This window comes from Telopea speciosissima, chromosome 9 (genome assembly GCF_018873765.1).
Source record: "Telopea speciosissima isolate NSW1024214 ecotype Mountain lineage chromosome 9, Tspe_v1, whole genome shotgun sequence".
In the NCBI taxonomy this organism is placed as follows: Eukaryota; Viridiplantae; Streptophyta; class Magnoliopsida; order Proteales; family Proteaceae; genus Telopea; species Telopea speciosissima.
In genome coordinates this window covers 15,331,942-15,349,708 of record NC_057924.1, presented here as the reverse complement: position 1 = coordinate 15,349,708, position 17,767 = coordinate 15,331,942, and the positions used below count along the sequence as shown (strand labels likewise).

Here is a 17,767-nt window from a genome sequence, read left to right as displayed (position 1 = left end):
ATACACTAGTACCTCCCCCAAATTGGGTAAACCCAAGATCGGGATCGGCCTATTCCACTCTAGCAACCTGAATGTATGTAGTTCATGATTTGACAAAAAAAAATGTAGTTCTTAAAATTTCATGCCTTAGAGGGGCATTATGGAAAAACACTAAAAATAGGGATGGTATATGAGACATTTTACATGAGTGGTGCTTAAGTAATCTGAGTCTTATGAGGAGTGCTTGCATGCAATTTTAAAATTAAGTTGGTGACCAAGGCTGGCATTGTACTAATCTTTTAAGCATTTGTTTCAGGTTGGATTGGTATATATTTTGATAAGCATCGTTAGGTTCAAATTATATCATCATCAATAAAGTGCAACAATTATTTATAAATTTTATTTTGGATTCTTTGTTGTTTGTCTTTTCTTTATAATATACATGACAAGAAAACATATTTAGGCATATTTGGTATGAAAAAATAAATAATTCAATCGTATAATAGAATTAGCATCTTTCATGACTAGCAATTATATTATAGACTGAGATGCCACAATATTTTTAAGAGATCAACATTTAAAAATGGAAGTCATCTTCCAAGCTTTTGTATTATATTATAAACCAATTATTATAAAACTTGCAACTAATTAACAATACAAAAAAAGGGGACTAGTGTTCCATGATGGTTAGTTTGAGAACTTATGTATTAGGACATTTAACCTAAGCTTTAGCTTGAATGGAATTCACCTCATGTTTAAAAAATAGTAGAATAGTAAACAATATTTGCCTAAAAAAATACAATAAAAAATTAAGATGAATGTAGTAGGGAGATCAATTTCTATTTTAGTTTTTGTTGAAAGATATACAACTGAGTTAAGATGTTAAATTAGACATATATCTATAGGTTCCATGTCTTTCAATGTTTGGGAGGGCCACATTAGTAATTACATGAAATTTGTGAACTCCATAAAAATACATATAATTAGTTAGTGGGAGAAAGAAGGACACTATCTAGGAGTGTGGGTCTTGCACCCAGACTCAAGATGGGGGTGGAATGATATGGAATGATCACCTTTCCCCCCCCCCCCCTCTTATGAAAGGTGGAACTCATCCCTATTGATGCTTCTGTATGTGCTCCAACGCAGAGGGCCATGCTCTTGAATATAAAATTCTTTCCCTTGTAGAAGCTTAATAATCTTATAATTAAGGGAAATAAACATTGTTTGGTAGTGTGGCCCCTGCGCCGAGATACAAGAGCATGTGACATTATCGCCCCTACCCCTAAAATAAAAAATCTAATCCATGTTGATGCCCTTGCGCGCACTCTTATTGGCCCCCATGCTAATCCAGGGGCTACGCGACCAGACAACAATCTTTTGCCCTTAAGTTAAATTAGCACAAATTTAGACTCCCTAGTAATAAAAATATATGATAATTAATAACTTTGTGAATAAAATTACTTTCCTCATTATTAACTAAAACTATTCATATGAAATTAACAATTTATCTATCCATCTATCTATTATTATTATTATTATTAGATGTACTATTTTATATTTAATGTTTTATTACAATGGAGGTAGTATCTACTTCATGATACATACACCACTAACAATCTCTCTTTTCTATTGTGAAATATGAAGTAGCAAATTGACACCATTTAAGACATTATAAAAGAAAGGAAAAGGTTGGGCATACCGCTAGGGTGATGACACATGCACTACTAATAATCTCTCATTTTTATTGTGAAATATGAAATTATAAAAGAAAGGAAAAGTTGGGCACGCCGCCAAGGTGATGACACATGCACTACTCACAATCTCTCATTTTTATTGTGAAATATGTAATAGCAAGTCGACACCATTTAAGAAATCATAAAAGAAGGGAAAAGACTGGGCACGCCGCCAAGGTGCCAAACATGTGTCATCTTCTCTCCTCCCCTTTTTGAAAAGACTCATTTGTCCTCTTGTGTCCAGCCCTATGATTGGTCTATGCCATTAACTTTTCGAAAACTGACGGCATGCGCAACCCTCTCCCATAAAAGAAATAAATGTTTGGCAAAAGTAAGTTAAGATGATTTAATAATTGGGAGAAGGTTCTCTGTGGGGGAGCGCAAGAGCCATGTGCGTGTGGCAACCAATGAGAGAACATGTCACTGACATCTCAGGGAGCGGAATTTCGGCATTTCATGGGGGACAAGGAGATCATTTTGTCCCAAAACAATTTTCCTTAAAAATTATAATAAATAATGAATATCAATTTCTAAAACTGCATTTTCAATTTATTTTATTTTTTTCATTATGGTGAGAAATCCCTTTCTGCTTTCAAATTTCTATTATTCATCTTTCCCATAATTTCAGCCATCTTCTCAAGACCAAATATCAACAACTTGAATGATTAATGCAATATAAATCATATGTTCTAGTCTTTTGCCTATTTCTTACTGGAAATTTCTCAACAAATCTATATCGATATACAGTTCTAGTGTCTCAATCAAACCAAATGGGATGCCAACCGATTCAATTTTTTAATCTACAATGTCTTTGGAAGTCCAACTTAGGAGATTGTTCATGTCCCATGACAGAAAGGGGAAAAAGGTGACTTAATTTCCAAGCATTTGATAGTATTCAACCATAAATCATACCAGTGTATTAAACGTTGGATAATGGTGTGATGCTCTTAGGGTTTTCTAGGTTCTCCTCATACCTAAAACAGTTGGGTTTTTTAGGTTATCAACTATTGAACTATAGTCTAAAAGCATCAATGTCAATGTGGATTCTTATAGAGAAATAATGATAACCTAAAATGATACAGAAAAGAATAGAAATTGCAAACAACAATCATACAATGTACATAAAAGTTTACTTGGTTAATTTGACAAGATTATCTACGTCCATAGTAAGATGAGATTTCTTCACTATCAATAGTGTTATGTGTGTCCCAAATTCTTGTACCCATTTCGAAGATTGATTCACTTTGACATTTTTTGTGGCGACTCGAATGAGATTTTTTCTGAGGTCTATGTTGTATTATTATTTCAAAATGCATTTTTTGAGTCAATGTACTATTTAAAAAAAGTACTTTTAGAGTAAATGTGAGTCAAAGTTTCAAAAATGTGTCTTTTGTTTATTCCTTCCTTTTTTACTTCCTTTCATTTTTTAATTTGAATTTGTTGTGCACTCTTGTGTGCAAGAGGCAATATTGAGTTCAAGAATAGTCCCACATTGGTTGTGGGAGAGTAGCTTGAGGGGTATATATATATATATATGGTTGGTTCCTTAAGTTGTGAACCCTTTGGAGAGGTAGTCACCCTACTCTCTGGTGTGTGGGGGGTCTTTGGGGTGCTTTTGAATCGCGTCGAGCCGGGCCGTGGCCGAGGTCGGGGTCAAGGTCGGAGTGTGGGTGTGGGCAAAACCTTATTTTTAGATAGTATAAGTTTTGCACTTTTGAGTTTTAATTTTCATTTTTAAAACTCGGTCTGGTTCATCTATACGGTTGAACCATACATGCCTATTCGTATATGATGTATACGTATATGAATAGATACACCCCCTCCCTATACGTGGGAGAAATACATACTATCACACCTCCCTTGCAAGAGTTGCTCCCTTGTACGTAGGTCACCTGTATTCGTATGGGTATATTCCTTCATGAAAGGGTACTCCAACACTATAAATACCAGATCTTACTTGTCATTAGACATACAACAGATTTCGTTTTCTGTCTCTGTAATTGTTCATTCCAGAGACAGTTTTACTTTACTATATCTTCTATAAACAGAGTGATAATACAATCGTTTGGTATCCTTAGTACTCGTATCAGGTTCTGCAATCTATACGTTTAGGAGTTGTTTCATTTTGGAGGGTTAGGTGCACGGTCAACCTCGTTGCAGAAGTGGGGGCATCTAAAACCTTAAGGAAAGTATCTGTTAAATACGACTCAACTCACCTTGTTCGTGCTTGTTCCTGTTTCTGCTGTTTGGAGTTCTCCTCTTTGGTTCGTGTCTCGGTATTGATAACAGGTATTTTTCTATTTACTGTGTTACAGATTAGTCTTACAGTATTTGCCTTGTATAACAGTCTATGATGGTGGCGGAGGGTTAGGATAGGGTACGACATTGATCAACCTGACTTGAAAGGAGTATTTGTATGTTTAGTGTCTTGTCGTGTAAGCAAGTAAAACAAATGAGATTTGATGATTTTTGAATTAGGGTTTTTGGGTGAGAGTTCTTGTGCGACTTTTGTGTATTCTTGGATTTCCATTGTAATCATCTTCAGCCCGTGGACGTAGCACATCATATTGGTGTGTAAACCACATTAAATCTCTATCATCTCGCACCAAATATATAATGAAAACCCTACATAAGCACATATGCAAGCGATAGCATACAAGACATCGTACCCCAACAGGTTCTAACATGACTTGGATTCCATTTGTTAGGATCTTTTAATTGTTTCTAAAATTTTTTGTTAAATTTTAACTTGGTCACTATCGAATTACTTTGAATGTAGAAAAAAATCGATAGATATTGTTTGACCTTGCATTACTCAGTAAATTAACTTGAACCACTTGGGAAGTGATTTGAGCCTTTACATTCCAGAAAGCTTGACCTATGAGAGCGAAGATCAAGTTCATTGGATGGCCCCGAAAGCTTAAGTTATCTGAAACAATGAAGCGAGATATCACTCTTTTCATTTTAAAGCTGTGTTTGTTGGGCAAGAAATAAATAGAAAGGAATTTCTTGTAAAATTTTATAGCTTTGAAAATAGAATTTGTGAGAAGAAAGAAAGAAAATTTCACTATTTTCTAGGTGATTTTAAATTTAAAAGAAGAATATTTATTCTTTTTTCTTTCATTAACAAATAAACAACTTGGAAGCACATTGCTTACACGACAAGACACGAAAACATATAACTTGGAAGCACATTGTTTTCTTCTTTGTTATTTATTTCTTGCCAAACAAACATGGCCATAGAGATATGGTAGCACTATGAACTTGTGGGGCTTGGAAAGTTGGAATGCTTCGAATTCTCCATATCACCCATCCCACTTTCATGTGGATTCTAAATAATATAAACTTAAGGAAGAAAGTTCTCTATGGGAGTATACCACCCATGCCAAGACACATAGAGGAGGAAAATGACCATCCTACTCCTCATGAAAGGCGAAAATCCTGCCCCCATGATGTCAACACATGTGTTCTCATTCCCCCCCCCCCCCCCGGCCAGTGTGCAGGGCCACTCTCCCCCATAGAGAGCACCGATCCAAAATTTAATTAAGGCCCACATTTATATGGGTGAGGTACGTGAATTTCCACCATGTTCATTCTATCATTCCTTCCATTCTTGTTTTGTCTTTCTTCTTTTATTTCTTCATTCCATTTTTAACCATTCATTGAGACTCCGTTTAGTTGTTAAGTGAAATAATTTTCATAGGAAGTAAAAAATGTATTTTGCAGGTTAAATCATTATTTTATTTTATTTTTTTACAATTGATTTCAAGAGAAATGCACATATTTCTTTAAAAAGTGAAACATATTTTATAAGAAATGCAAATATTATCCTTTATTTCCGTTCCAACCAAACAGAGCATGACCTATATTTTCAAAGGCTGATAATAGAACAAGATTATCTTTAAAATTTAATTTGTTAGCCGAAATTAAAGCTTCAAACTCAAATTCTCTATCTCTCTTTTTCTTTTTCAGTAATTACTCTTCACATACGCTGTCTTGTTGCCTGTATCCTATCATAGTACCATTAACCCGGGGGGTTTCGCCATTAAACTTCACTAGGCATAGTGAAGTTTAGGAGGAACCAATGAAGAAAAAGGTAACATTGGCTCTAGTTTTGAATTTAAAAAAAAAAAAAAACCACTTTTTGACCTTTATTTTGCAACGTGGCAGTCATGGACTCATCATTCGAAATTGAGACCGGAATCGATTGTCACCGATTCAATTTGAATTGGGAAGAATCGGCCATATTCTGCAAAGAATTGAAAGTAATCAACCAAAAAACCCTAATATCACTGGATCGAATCAGCTAGAATCGGCATTGACTACGGCCGATTCCAATCTTAATCGTGGGATTCATTTAATCCAATCCCCATCTAGCATGAAACTGAAACTTGATAGTTGGGTACACAGTCAGCAGGGTTTCGAAAAATCGATGAATCAGATCGAGAATAGGCCGATTCATATTGAAATCGACACTAGCACGGCTCAATTCGACCAATTCACACCTATCCCCTGAGGTTCGCTGATCGGTATGGTTATGCGATTCCTCTCATAGGGGGTTGAAATGACCATTCCACCCCCTAACCGAACACACTGCCCGGGTGGTGCTCGGGTGGGGTCCACCCCCCTTTTATTAGAGGCACTAGGGAATCGTACCGGGCAGAGGAACCGTAGGTGATAAAAATTCAACAACAACTCTATTCCATGTGAAACTGGACTTATCTCAAAGTCGGACTTGGAAGCACCGCATAAGTGCTATAGTGTAGTTCATCACACAGTCATTTTCGCATTGAACAACACAGCCTAATTAATTGCATCAAAATTTTGCCCATCTATTGTCAACAACCCCTGTAGCATTTAAGGGATGAGCTTCTAGCCCACTAGCAAGCAGCTCGACAGTTGGGTTTAGCGTAAGTCCATGGAAAATTGCAAGTTCAACTCTCTTCCCCGGACCTTTATCCGCTGTTGTAACTGGAGCGCTGTTGTGCGCATCATGCAGCGCAGCAGCGGCCATGTGTGCACAGTGGGGCCCATTGTGCACACATGGCCACTGCTACGTCACACGATGCGCACAGCAGCGCTGCAGTTACAGCAGCAGATAAAAATATTCCCCTTCCCCACCCTTACTTTAAATAGAAAAAATAGTAATGCAATAGTTGTAATAATAAGTGTGGCCAATGAACCCCCTTGCTGGCCTCTTGTGGGTTCTTGTCTGCCACGGTGGAAGTCTGGACCTATGTTAGCAAAAACGCATTTAAAATTCCGTTTTAAATATGTTCTCATTTTTTATCGTTTTAAATACGTTTTGTTGTATGTTTCTCAAATATACAAGAAAAAATGGCAAACAACAAGCATTTCGTTTTAAACACGTTTAAAACACATTCTCGTTTTTTTGAAATTTTTTTAAGACCTTGGAATTGTTGAACAATGACTTATTTAACCGACCATCTCTCTCTTTCTCTCTTTCTCTCTTTCTCTCTCACACACATAATTCTGATCGGCCTAATTCTTTCACCGACGGAAAGATGACTCAAAGGGCTACATTTTTCATGATTTTACCTTCAACTCAAAGTTAATGCACGGACACCGAAATTAAAAGCATGTGTTTCAAATAAAATTCCTCAATTTATATGAGAATAGTATCGCCTTTTTTGTTCTCTTTTTTTTTTAAATATAAAGGTTTAAAACCTGTACCATTCGTTTTCCATTTTTTACCGTTCTCTGATTTTTTTTTTTACCGTTTTATTTGACCATCTATTTGTAATTTTTTACCGTCTAAAACCCGTACCATTACCGTTTCCATTTTTGTCAACTATGGTCTAGACCCCAATGTGGGGTTTAGTATAATAAACGAAGAAAAGAAAAAAACTCTAGCATTTAAGGTTTCTTAATTTAAAAAAATAAAATAAAATAATAATGATCAACGTTAGAATATAGCAAAACCTCATTCATTGCCCATGCAGACCCACGCATGATTCCCTATTTCTCAAAAAATTCCAAAAAAGACAGCTATAAAATAAAGTAGAAATTTTCCCCTACCAATATGGTAGGGTTCAAGGTTCATCCACCCATCTACACAGACAATCAAGCCAAACCCACCCCTTTGGTTATAGCATTACGTGGTTATAGTAAAAAGGGTGTACTCAATGCATAAGGCTCCCGTCACTAAGGGGTCTTGGGGGATCATAGTATACGTAGCCTTATCTCTGTTTTCACCGACTCGAACACTTGATCACAATGGAGCAACCTTTACTGTTGCACCAAGGCCCACCCTCATAACACTACATGTTATAGTAGCATATGAAATTCGAAATCATTGTTTTTTTTTTTTATGGGAAAAGAGAAATATAGCAGATCAAAAGGAGTAAATTCTGTACAATATTGTCTGAGAGCTCGACCATAGTTAGCAAAAATAGGAACGGTAATAAAACGGAGTTTTACGGTACGGGTTTTAAACGGTAAAAAATTGCAAACAAACGGTCAAATAAAACGGTCAAAAGAACAGAGAACTGTAAAAAGCGGAAAACGGACGGTACGGATTTTAAACGTTTATATTTCAAAAAAAGGGAACCAAAAAAACGTCACTATTCTCATATAAATTGAGGAATTTTTATTTGAAATCCATGCTTCTATTTCCAGTATCTATGCACTGACTTTGAGTTGAAGGTGATATCATGAAAAATGTAGCCCTTCGAGTCATCTTTACGTCGGTGAAAAAATCAAGCCAATTAGAGTTCAGGAGAGAGAGATATGGTCAATTAAGTCAAAGGTCTTACAAAACGCCAAAAAAAGGGGAACGTGTTTTAAACGCGTTTAAAACGGGAATGCTTGTCGTTTGCCATTTTTTATCATATGTTTGGGAAGCATATGGCAAAACGTGTTTAAAATGATAAAAAACGGGAACGTGTTTAAAATGGAGTTTTAAACGCATTTTTGCTAACAGTGAGCTCAACAACTGCTTATTGATAGATACATAATTTGTGATAGCTGAAAGGAAACTAAGGATCATAGTGTCTAAAGTAGCATATGAAATTCAAAATCATTGTTATGTTTAGTTTTTCTATTATTTAAAAGGAAATGGCTCTTTCATTCTAAGGCATGCCCTAAGCCTACGCATATTCGTATTTTCTATTGTTTTTCTCTTTTTAAATAAATAATGGAAATGTGTGTTGAAGTACCCTACATCTTTGCTTCAGAGAATCCTTTCCCTTATTTAAATTAAGGGAAAAAATTGTTTGAGCGTAGAATGAAATCTTTCACGTGTCGAGCTCTCAAGCTCAAATGGCAAGGCACCCCAGGATTAAGGCACTACAAAGGATTTTTTTTCCATGATGGATGGAACAATAAGGTGTTGGCGTGAGGGGTGTGTAGGAGATTCCATTCTACCCTGTTGCAAACAACCTCTAGCTCGGTTGGCTGGAGCCATTGCAAGTTGGTGCATGCCCCCCAGGAGGTCAAGGGTTCGATTCTCCTGGATTGCATATTATGCCAAAAAAAGGCACCTTTCTCCCACTCCCCCCCTCCCCGCTTAGTTGTAGATTGTGGGCTTGTCTTAGCCTTCCCCTTAGCTTATAGTTGGCCTTTTGGCCCTTGAGTAGGATAGACCAAAAAATAAAATAAAATAAAAATAAAATAATAAAATAATAAAAATAAATTCTACCCTGTTAGCTCAAAAACCTTTTTCTTTCAACATTTTCTCAACGACAATTATTTTGATAATTTCAGATTTTCTTTTGCCATGATTTTAAATTTGAATTCCTGTCATCTAGAACCTCCATTAAAAAAATGATGAAACCTCCATCAATTGTTTGATAGTATAAGCTAATATAAATAAAACCAGATGGAGATGAAACTCTAGGTCAATTCAGGGGACAAAAGTAGCCAGCACCTCCAACGGTTGAGGTGCAAGGCATTTTTGAAAAATACATGGTTTTCTCCGCCTTAAACCACAAGTAACAGAATAAAAGGATAAAACGCACTACCAATAAAGTAGAAGAATAATTATTAGAATAGTTGTTCATCGAGGAATTATCCAGAGATGCTATAACTAAATGCTAATTATCAAAGATCAAAGAATCAATATTTTCCTCCTCAGATAGTCATTAATTTTTCAACTTTATTACATCCAGTTACCAAGTATCTCAACCAGGAATTTTAGATAATCTAATTATGCTGTGTTTGGTATGCATTCTTGGAAAGCATTCTAGGTCGATTTTGCATTCTCAGAGAATGCATTCTAATGCAAAATCAACTTAGAATGCATACCAAACGCAGCCTAAGATTGTCTCTTTCAATTGGACATTCCAGGTTCATGATAAGTTTCCTCCACTGATTTCAATTTGATTGGGCCGAGGATAAGATTAGCAAACAACCAACAGTGGAATTTTACATCTCTGTACCCTAATTGCTTGCCAACTCACATAATTGTTGGAAAATTAAATGAAGAGGAACTGTCTTTTTACATTAGTGATCAAGGTGACCCACAAAAGAAAAAGCATACATAACAATGAATACAATTAAGAATCCAACCACCCCTACCTCATACAGCTGGAGAGATTAGGCCTCTTCTTTTCTGAAAGTGATAAGAACAGAATCCAATGGGTGAGTGATAAAATTTAAAAAAAGGAAAAAATCAAGGCTACACTAGTCTATACATGCTTGCTTTCTGAACATTTAGCAATCAGCATAACCAAAACCAAGGCAATGAAGTTCTTGGTCCAGTTACCGTGCTGCTCTTGCTTTTGCTTCGTGAAGCCCAAGAAGGGAAAACCAAAGGAGAAGGAAGGGAAGGTTGGATGAAGAACGCAGCCAGTTTTCTGAAGATTACTTCAACCATGTAGAAATGATTGTTCTTGTTTGACTGTTTTTTAGCATTATTTCTTCCTTTTTCTTCTTCTTCTTCGTCTACCTCTTCTTTGCCTTGGTAAAATAGCCCCTCGAGGCCTTTTCGGATACTTCGTTGATGCTTCTAGTTTTAAATACTATTTATGCAACTGCAGAACATCAGCATCAACTTCTCTTCTTGTTTTGTTCATTTTGATCTTTTGGATCCATACCCATCTCCTGTATTTGTTGTTCAATAGTTACAAGACCTGTCTCTGCAAGAAAACTGCAAAGGCACATATCAACGATGTGCAAGGAAGCTTCCACAATGAAAATACCCATGCAATTAAAGTGACAGTTCTGGTTCAATCAGGTAAATATAAGGTTTTTAAAGCAAAACAAGACCACTCCCAAATGTACCACATTACAGAAACATCTGAAAGGGCGCCATGGAACTGCAAGTATGTCAACATCTCAAAAAAACATCATCACGTTTTGAAACTTACAAGCACCACAGAAAAGATACGTGCAATCACTTTTAATAGCTTAACAACATATCTTAGTACCTAGGGTGCAAAAGGTGAGCATCACAAAAATCATCTTGCCATAAATTAGGTCACCCTTGAAATACAATGAGAGGATGAAAATAGACCTCTTAGTCTGATCTGTAGTCCTACAACAGCTCTTGCGATAATTACATAATAAAATTTAGCAGAAGTCATGCATCAAGTTAGGCTAACAGAAGATACATCAAATTGTTGGGCACTAGAAAGTAGTAATCAGCCACTGGTTATTCGTATTTGAAGTCAGATTTGCAAGAATCTCATTGTCGATACACTTGGAAATGCTAGAAGCTGAAATTTTGTTTTATTTGAGCACACAAAATAATCTACAAGTTCAGCGTACATTTGTAGTTCCAACTACGGATAGCAGAATAATAATTACCGTTCAACTGTTCAAGAGTAACATGTTTTACTAATTGTTGGGCTATGTTGACAGTTTCAAATGTTTCTTATTGTAGAATCATGCAACAACTCTTCATTCACAAATGTAATTCTGATCAATGATCAAAATGATACAATCTCACTGTACATTGTCATTAACTGAGCGACTCCCTAAAACAATCCAACACATGCCCATAGAGCTTGACTTGTCTTGGACTCTCCACTTATCCAAGATTACCATTTCAATTTTCAAATACTTAAATGTAAAACTTATGATGGAAATTGTGCCTTGCTCAGTTCTAATAGCCAGGAAATGTAAATTCGAAAGGGGCGAGAAGGTATGAAGAAGAGTTAACAATTAACGAATAACGATATGAAAATGCAAAAGAATGTTTACTCATAATATCTTAAAATATGTGTCAATGCAGTTTGAAGGAATAACGCAAACATGACAACATGTGCAGGCATGATAACCTATGTCAACATATACTTCCAACTGGCACTATGGTAGTACCAGAAGAATTCAATTAAGCATCAAAATCATGTAACCAAGAACTATTGATGTAATCCAGAGAAAGAAAGCTGCGGCAGATGTAGTTTATTCATGTTCATATCAAACCAATAAACATGCACTAATGGGGCTAGACTTACTAAAATAGCAAGTATTCAACCCAACCCACAAGTAGGACTGTAGTATATAAATTCCAGCACAAAAAGGGAACCGATGGCTAATGAACCAGGGCTCAGCTCAAGCCCAAATCCTGATCGAATAGACAGTTAGGGTAGACAAATAGTACCCCAAAGTTTTTTTTAAAAAAAGGGGGCGTACCCAGTGCAAGAGGCCCCCGCCACTGCGGGGTTTGGGGAGGGTCATAATGTACGCAGCCTTACCCCTGCTTTCGCAAGGAAGCTGTTTCCAGACTCAAACCCATGACCACTTGTTCACAATGGAGCAACCTTACTGTTGCACCAAGGGTTGGATCAAAGTCTGTAATAGGAGGAATAAAAATAGAAAATGAGGATACAGATTTAGCAACAACCAACATCTAACTAACTGCTGGGTCAGATCAACCCCAAATTGAACCATAGGTAGGGATTGATGGCTAGATACATCCCTCCAAATATCACATCAAACTGATGGTTGGATTGGAAGATAGGATCATAGGCATGAAAAGATATGGAAGGAGGTAGCATGGTCTTCACTTGGTCTTAGCTCACTGCAACAGTACTGCAACTCCATGGAACAGCAGGGAATTGCCAAACTTCAGTTTGATCTCGGACAGCTTCAAACAGACCTAGGGTTGCATAAAAATACAATAGAAACAAGGGGAATAAGAAAGGGATATGACCAAGGCCTCTCACCTATGGCCTTAGTCAGTATCTCATTAAGCACAAGGGCATCTCACTACTCAACTGTTCTCACAGCAACTAAGGTACAAAAGCCAAGCATTCAAATCATGGGGAAGAGCTCTGAGGCCCTTACAATATATAGAGGTCTACTTCCTTCAAAAGGAAACCAAAAATAGAAACTAATAAAGAAGGTCCACTTAAGAAGCAGTGGATCATTGTACATCAAGTAACAAACAAATAGAAACAACTTATTAGAAAATAACTATTACTACTAAATAACCAAATTAGTAACTAGGCTAGCTAGTAGCTAGTAGTAATACTACAAAAAAGAGCCCCACGACCTAGATTTTAGTGAACCAGTAACACCCAGACCATGGGTTTGGTCTGGCCTGAACCAAAAGGTCTAGTTGAAGAACCATGGGCCTGGTTCTTTTTAAGCCTAAGAGTACTGTCTGTGGTGCTTGTCTAGTGTCTACATCACCCACGCCCATACTCTGGGATTAATGTCACCAATCAGAACTCAGAATCAACACTCAGTTAACATTTATGTGAATGAGTTATACATCTAATGAAAATGTAGAAATAGATGCCTCGTGCTACAAGGCAAGGGCACATGACCATTTATATCTTGTACAATTTGGGACAGAATTCAGACAAACATTATATACCTCTATCTGAACCCCAACAAAATGAATTATGAAGTCAAGTTCACTAGATGCTCCAGAATATGCCTGTCCCTGTGGGGCCCGGACGGAGGATAGAATCTTGCCTAATCTTCGATTGGCTGAGGGAGGACCCCCAAAACCTCACAAGGCTTAATCATTTGATTGCTTCGCTTGTTTGATTCTTGAAAGTTGAGTCCGATAAAGCTCCATACCTCTTCTTATGAATGGACAGTCTATCTTTCAGTAATCCCCCTTAAGAGTCCCCCAGGGTGGTGAAACAGAGCAGATTCTCTTACTTTCCCATTTTCCCTCCAGCCATACTTTTAAGTATTACCCATTCATGATTCTCTGATGCTTAGACTAACCAAGATTTTGACGACACTTTTTTCTTTTAGATAAGTAAAATATGATTCATTCTATCTTTTTCAATTAAAACGTATGGCTCTCCACACCATATAAAGTAAAAGCACTCCATGCACTGCAAGGCAGAGACTAAGCTCTAAGCATCTGAATTTGAGGTAGAAGCAAAAACCACAAACAGATGCACCAAAATAAGAGACAACTTAACCACCAGCAAAAACTTTCTCAAATAGGAACTTTAATGGCTCACATGTATATAGCCTTCATTCTCCTATTTATGAAATCCTTAGAGATAAAGTGCACCTTAAAGAACTTGATGTAATAAGTCACTTAGGGCTTATTTTAGTGGAAATAAGCTTTGGGTTGGGTCATATATGTATTGGGACTTTGATCCCACGGGTTTATGTTGTAATTGGCCAATTTAATGAACCTAAAATAGGGGTAGAAAGTAGGAAAACGGGATTTACTTCATTAGTTTAGTTAGAGTCCTATTTTGAGTCTGTTTTCTTTATTATTTCACTTTCTTAGTCAATTTAGGTTATCTTATTAGTTAATGATACGATTAGGCCTTTCTCTTTTAGTTTCTAAGTCTATTTTTATATAAGTTTGCAAGGGAGGCCAGCATTTTACACGAATTTGATTAATGAAATATTGGCTTTAGCCTTTGAGAAAATCTTGAGATAGGTTGGGTGAGCTGCTCAAGCTGAGATAGCCATCCCTTTCCCCCACCCCCCTCCATCGGTTCTTGATTCCAAATCCTAATTGAGTTTAAAAGTGCTATAAGCTGCTGAGGTTTCTTTCAATTGATTGTCACATGATTTCTTGAAGATTAGCACATTAAGATCATTGCTGCTTCAACAGGTTACAAATTTGTGGGGTTTTTTTTTATTTGTTACTTCAACCAAGGAAATTGTTCCCTCATTTGAGATTCAATTTTGCAGATGAGAACATTTTATGAAACCCACATTATTGGTTTACTCTTTCGTGAAACTGATGGACCTTGAGAACAAATTGTTTTCAATCATTGTGTTCATATTACATCCTTACAGATGAATGCTGCAGTTTTACTGAGTTGGATAAACCATCAGTAATCCAAAAGTATCCTATTCAAGCTATTATCTAGGATTAAGAGCACCACCATCAATAATCCAAAAGTGTCCTATTCCAGCTATTATCTTGGATTAAGAGCACCATCTTCTATGAAATTCTGAATACATAAGAAAATAAAGAGGTCTGAATAAAAATTGGAAGAGAGTACAAATACATGACGGCCAAGTAAGGGGCTATGAAACTGAGCAAGGTAAAGGTCCCCGAGTTGTTGAATGCTTGGAGGTTGAAAAACAACTTACAGAGAAATTGAGTTCTCTTTCTATTCATTTTCCTGATTATTCTATCTTTGTTTCATTCATGGAAAACAGATCCAATCCCAAATCCATTTATTGTTCTGGTACCCAATAGGATTGTAATAACATAATGTAGAAATTGATCATTTTTGTTTTGATCTGGTAGATAGAACTTTGTGGCGCATAAATATTCAAGTTCCAGTCTGGCAGTCTATAACTAGTTTATGCTTGTAGCATGTGTTCTTGATTTATATGGACTTTGAAAATTTTATGTTCGATCACTACTCATGCAATTTTTTGAAGCCATTGTCTAGAATCTTAAAAAATTAATCATAGACAGAAGGAAAGACCCTCCTCCTAAATGGAAACACCAAATAAATTGCAATGATTAATTCAAATAGCAACAGTACATCATTCCGAATAATTATTTTATAGCTTGAGCCGAAACTCAATTCAACACGGAACAAAAGTAATTCAGGAAATCGATATATTGCAACATATAATCAACAGTGGAGCTGAGAAATAAGTACCCGCTAAGGAGAAAGAATAGCACCCCAGCTAGAAGCACGAGTAAAAGAACATGAAAGATCATGGTGGAATCACTGGACGAAAAGGCTAAACCTAACATGGCAACAAGGCAAACTCCAAGGATCAGAAACGTGAATTTAAGCACAGCCCATGTTTGAACATTAACACCAGAAGCCAAAGCCCCAAGTAGAACTGCTTGTCCAGATGATATATCTTCTCTCTGGTTCTGTGACTTGTCCATTTCCGTTTACCACCCGAGATCTGGATAGTGCTACGGTGCAATCTCGAATTCGAATCACAAACAAAGCAGAGAGGAAAGGGGAGATACTTCGCTTCAAGGTTGGTCGTTTTGGGTGTTAGGGTTTACTGCTTGACTTTGATGTTTCTGCATATGCTTCCTGCACACATACACAGGGGCCACGCTGCCGGACAGAAAACACTTTCCCATAAGAAATATAATCTCAAGGCAAACAGACCACTCCATGTAGTTTTATTTTGTTTTTTTGATGAAACACTCCATGTAGTTCAGTAGTTGTAACTTGTAAGTAAGGGGAAAGATTGTTACCAAACAAAAAAAGTAAGGGGAAAGATTTTCTTTTTAGTAAAAAGCTGGGTATGCTAATGGTATATCGTATGCCAACATCCTATATGTATATATCTCTTGTTCCTTCTTTGAGGGGTGAGGGAGTAATTCAAAGGAGAGAAGAGAGAGATAAACACATATTGTGCTAGCATACCGTATACCGCTAGCATATTTATCTCTCCCCCCCCTTTTTTTAGGGAGAATGTAGGGGCCACGCCCTCGCACAACAAGAGCCGAAATGACTGTCATTCCCCCATGTATGGCAGAAATTCCGCCCCCCTTTTGTGCCACTAAATGTGCTCTCATTGGTTGGCACGCGCGGCAAGGCCCATGCATCCCACCCAAAAAACGATGCTCCTTTTCCCTTTTTAAATGAAGAAAAGTTATATTAGTAAAGCAAGAAAACTACAATGTCCAAGTGGTTAGAATTAACTCTAGTGATTCGAGCTCTAACCGCTAACCGATGAGCTGGATCAATACAACACCTATCATTTTTAATAATACGTACATCCTTAAGAGTCTTAAATATAATTTCGATGTCAAACAAAAAACTATACATTTCCCATAGCCATTGAGAAGTAATCTAAGCTGCCCAAGTCACCATGTCTTCACAATCAGTCCAGATATATAACTTTTCGATCCCTAAAGATTATGCTTTGTGCATCTCCTGAGGATTCCCGGAGCTTCTGCCTCTTATGCAGTCCGTGCATAACCAAAATCCATAAAAGCACAATCAGATTCTTGTTGTGAACTAAAACAAAAACCCAACCAACCTATGAAGCAATTTTCAAGAAGCTGCCATCACAAATTACGGTTGGATGATCATGGTGTATACTCAAGAATGTCTAATAGTATCAAAGGTGAGTAACATGGGGAATACAGTCATGAAAGTAGAGGTATTTGAGATTAAGTGTGTCTGGTTCACTAACAAAGTATGTAGAAGGTCTAAGATGTTTTTACCTTGGAGGAATTCAGTTCTTAAACCCAATACCCCTACTGCCCATATCCTCTTAAAGAAAGGATATAATAAAAAGAAGGGTAAATTACACGTCACCCCCTGGTTTTCAAACGAAACTCAAATCACCCCCTGGTTTTTGAAAATACTCAAAACCTAGTGATTGTTGCATATATACCTCTTCGTGCAACGTGCCATGTAGGAATGTGTTTTCACATCAAGTTGATGCACCCGCCAAGAGTTTGAGATGGCAATAGTAAGAATGACACAGATTGTTGCCTGCTTTATAATTGGACTGAAAGTATCAATAAAGTCAATGACCAGTTGTTGGTGAAAACCTTTAGCAACAAGGCGTGCTTTGTATCGTTGGATGGAACCATCACTCTTGGTTCTCTTGGTTTTAATTCGATAAACCTATTTGCACCCTACGATGTTCATTGTCGACGTAGAGGGAACCAAAATCCAGGTTTTGTTTGCGAGAAGAGCATTGTACTCTTCAGTCAT

The 17,767-nt window shown here is 36.9% G+C and overlaps 1 protein-coding gene across 1 annotated transcript; it reads right to left on the bottom strand.

Moving 5' to 3' along the window:
- Positions 1–10,671: 10,671 nt before the first annotated feature.
- On the bottom strand, positions 10,672–16,032 carry LOC122640146. The gene is made up of 2 exons (XM_043833299.1): positions 15,728–16,032; positions 10,672–10,821 (listed from the first exon to the last, which is right to left on the bottom strand). The coding sequence occupies exons 1-2, from the start codon at positions 15,964–15,966 to the stop codon at positions 10,722–10,724; spliced, it is 339 nt and encodes a 112-aa protein (XP_043689234.1). The 5' UTR covers positions 15,967–16,032; the 3' UTR covers positions 10,672–10,721.
- Between the last annotated feature and the right edge of the window lie 1,735 nt (positions 16,033–17,767).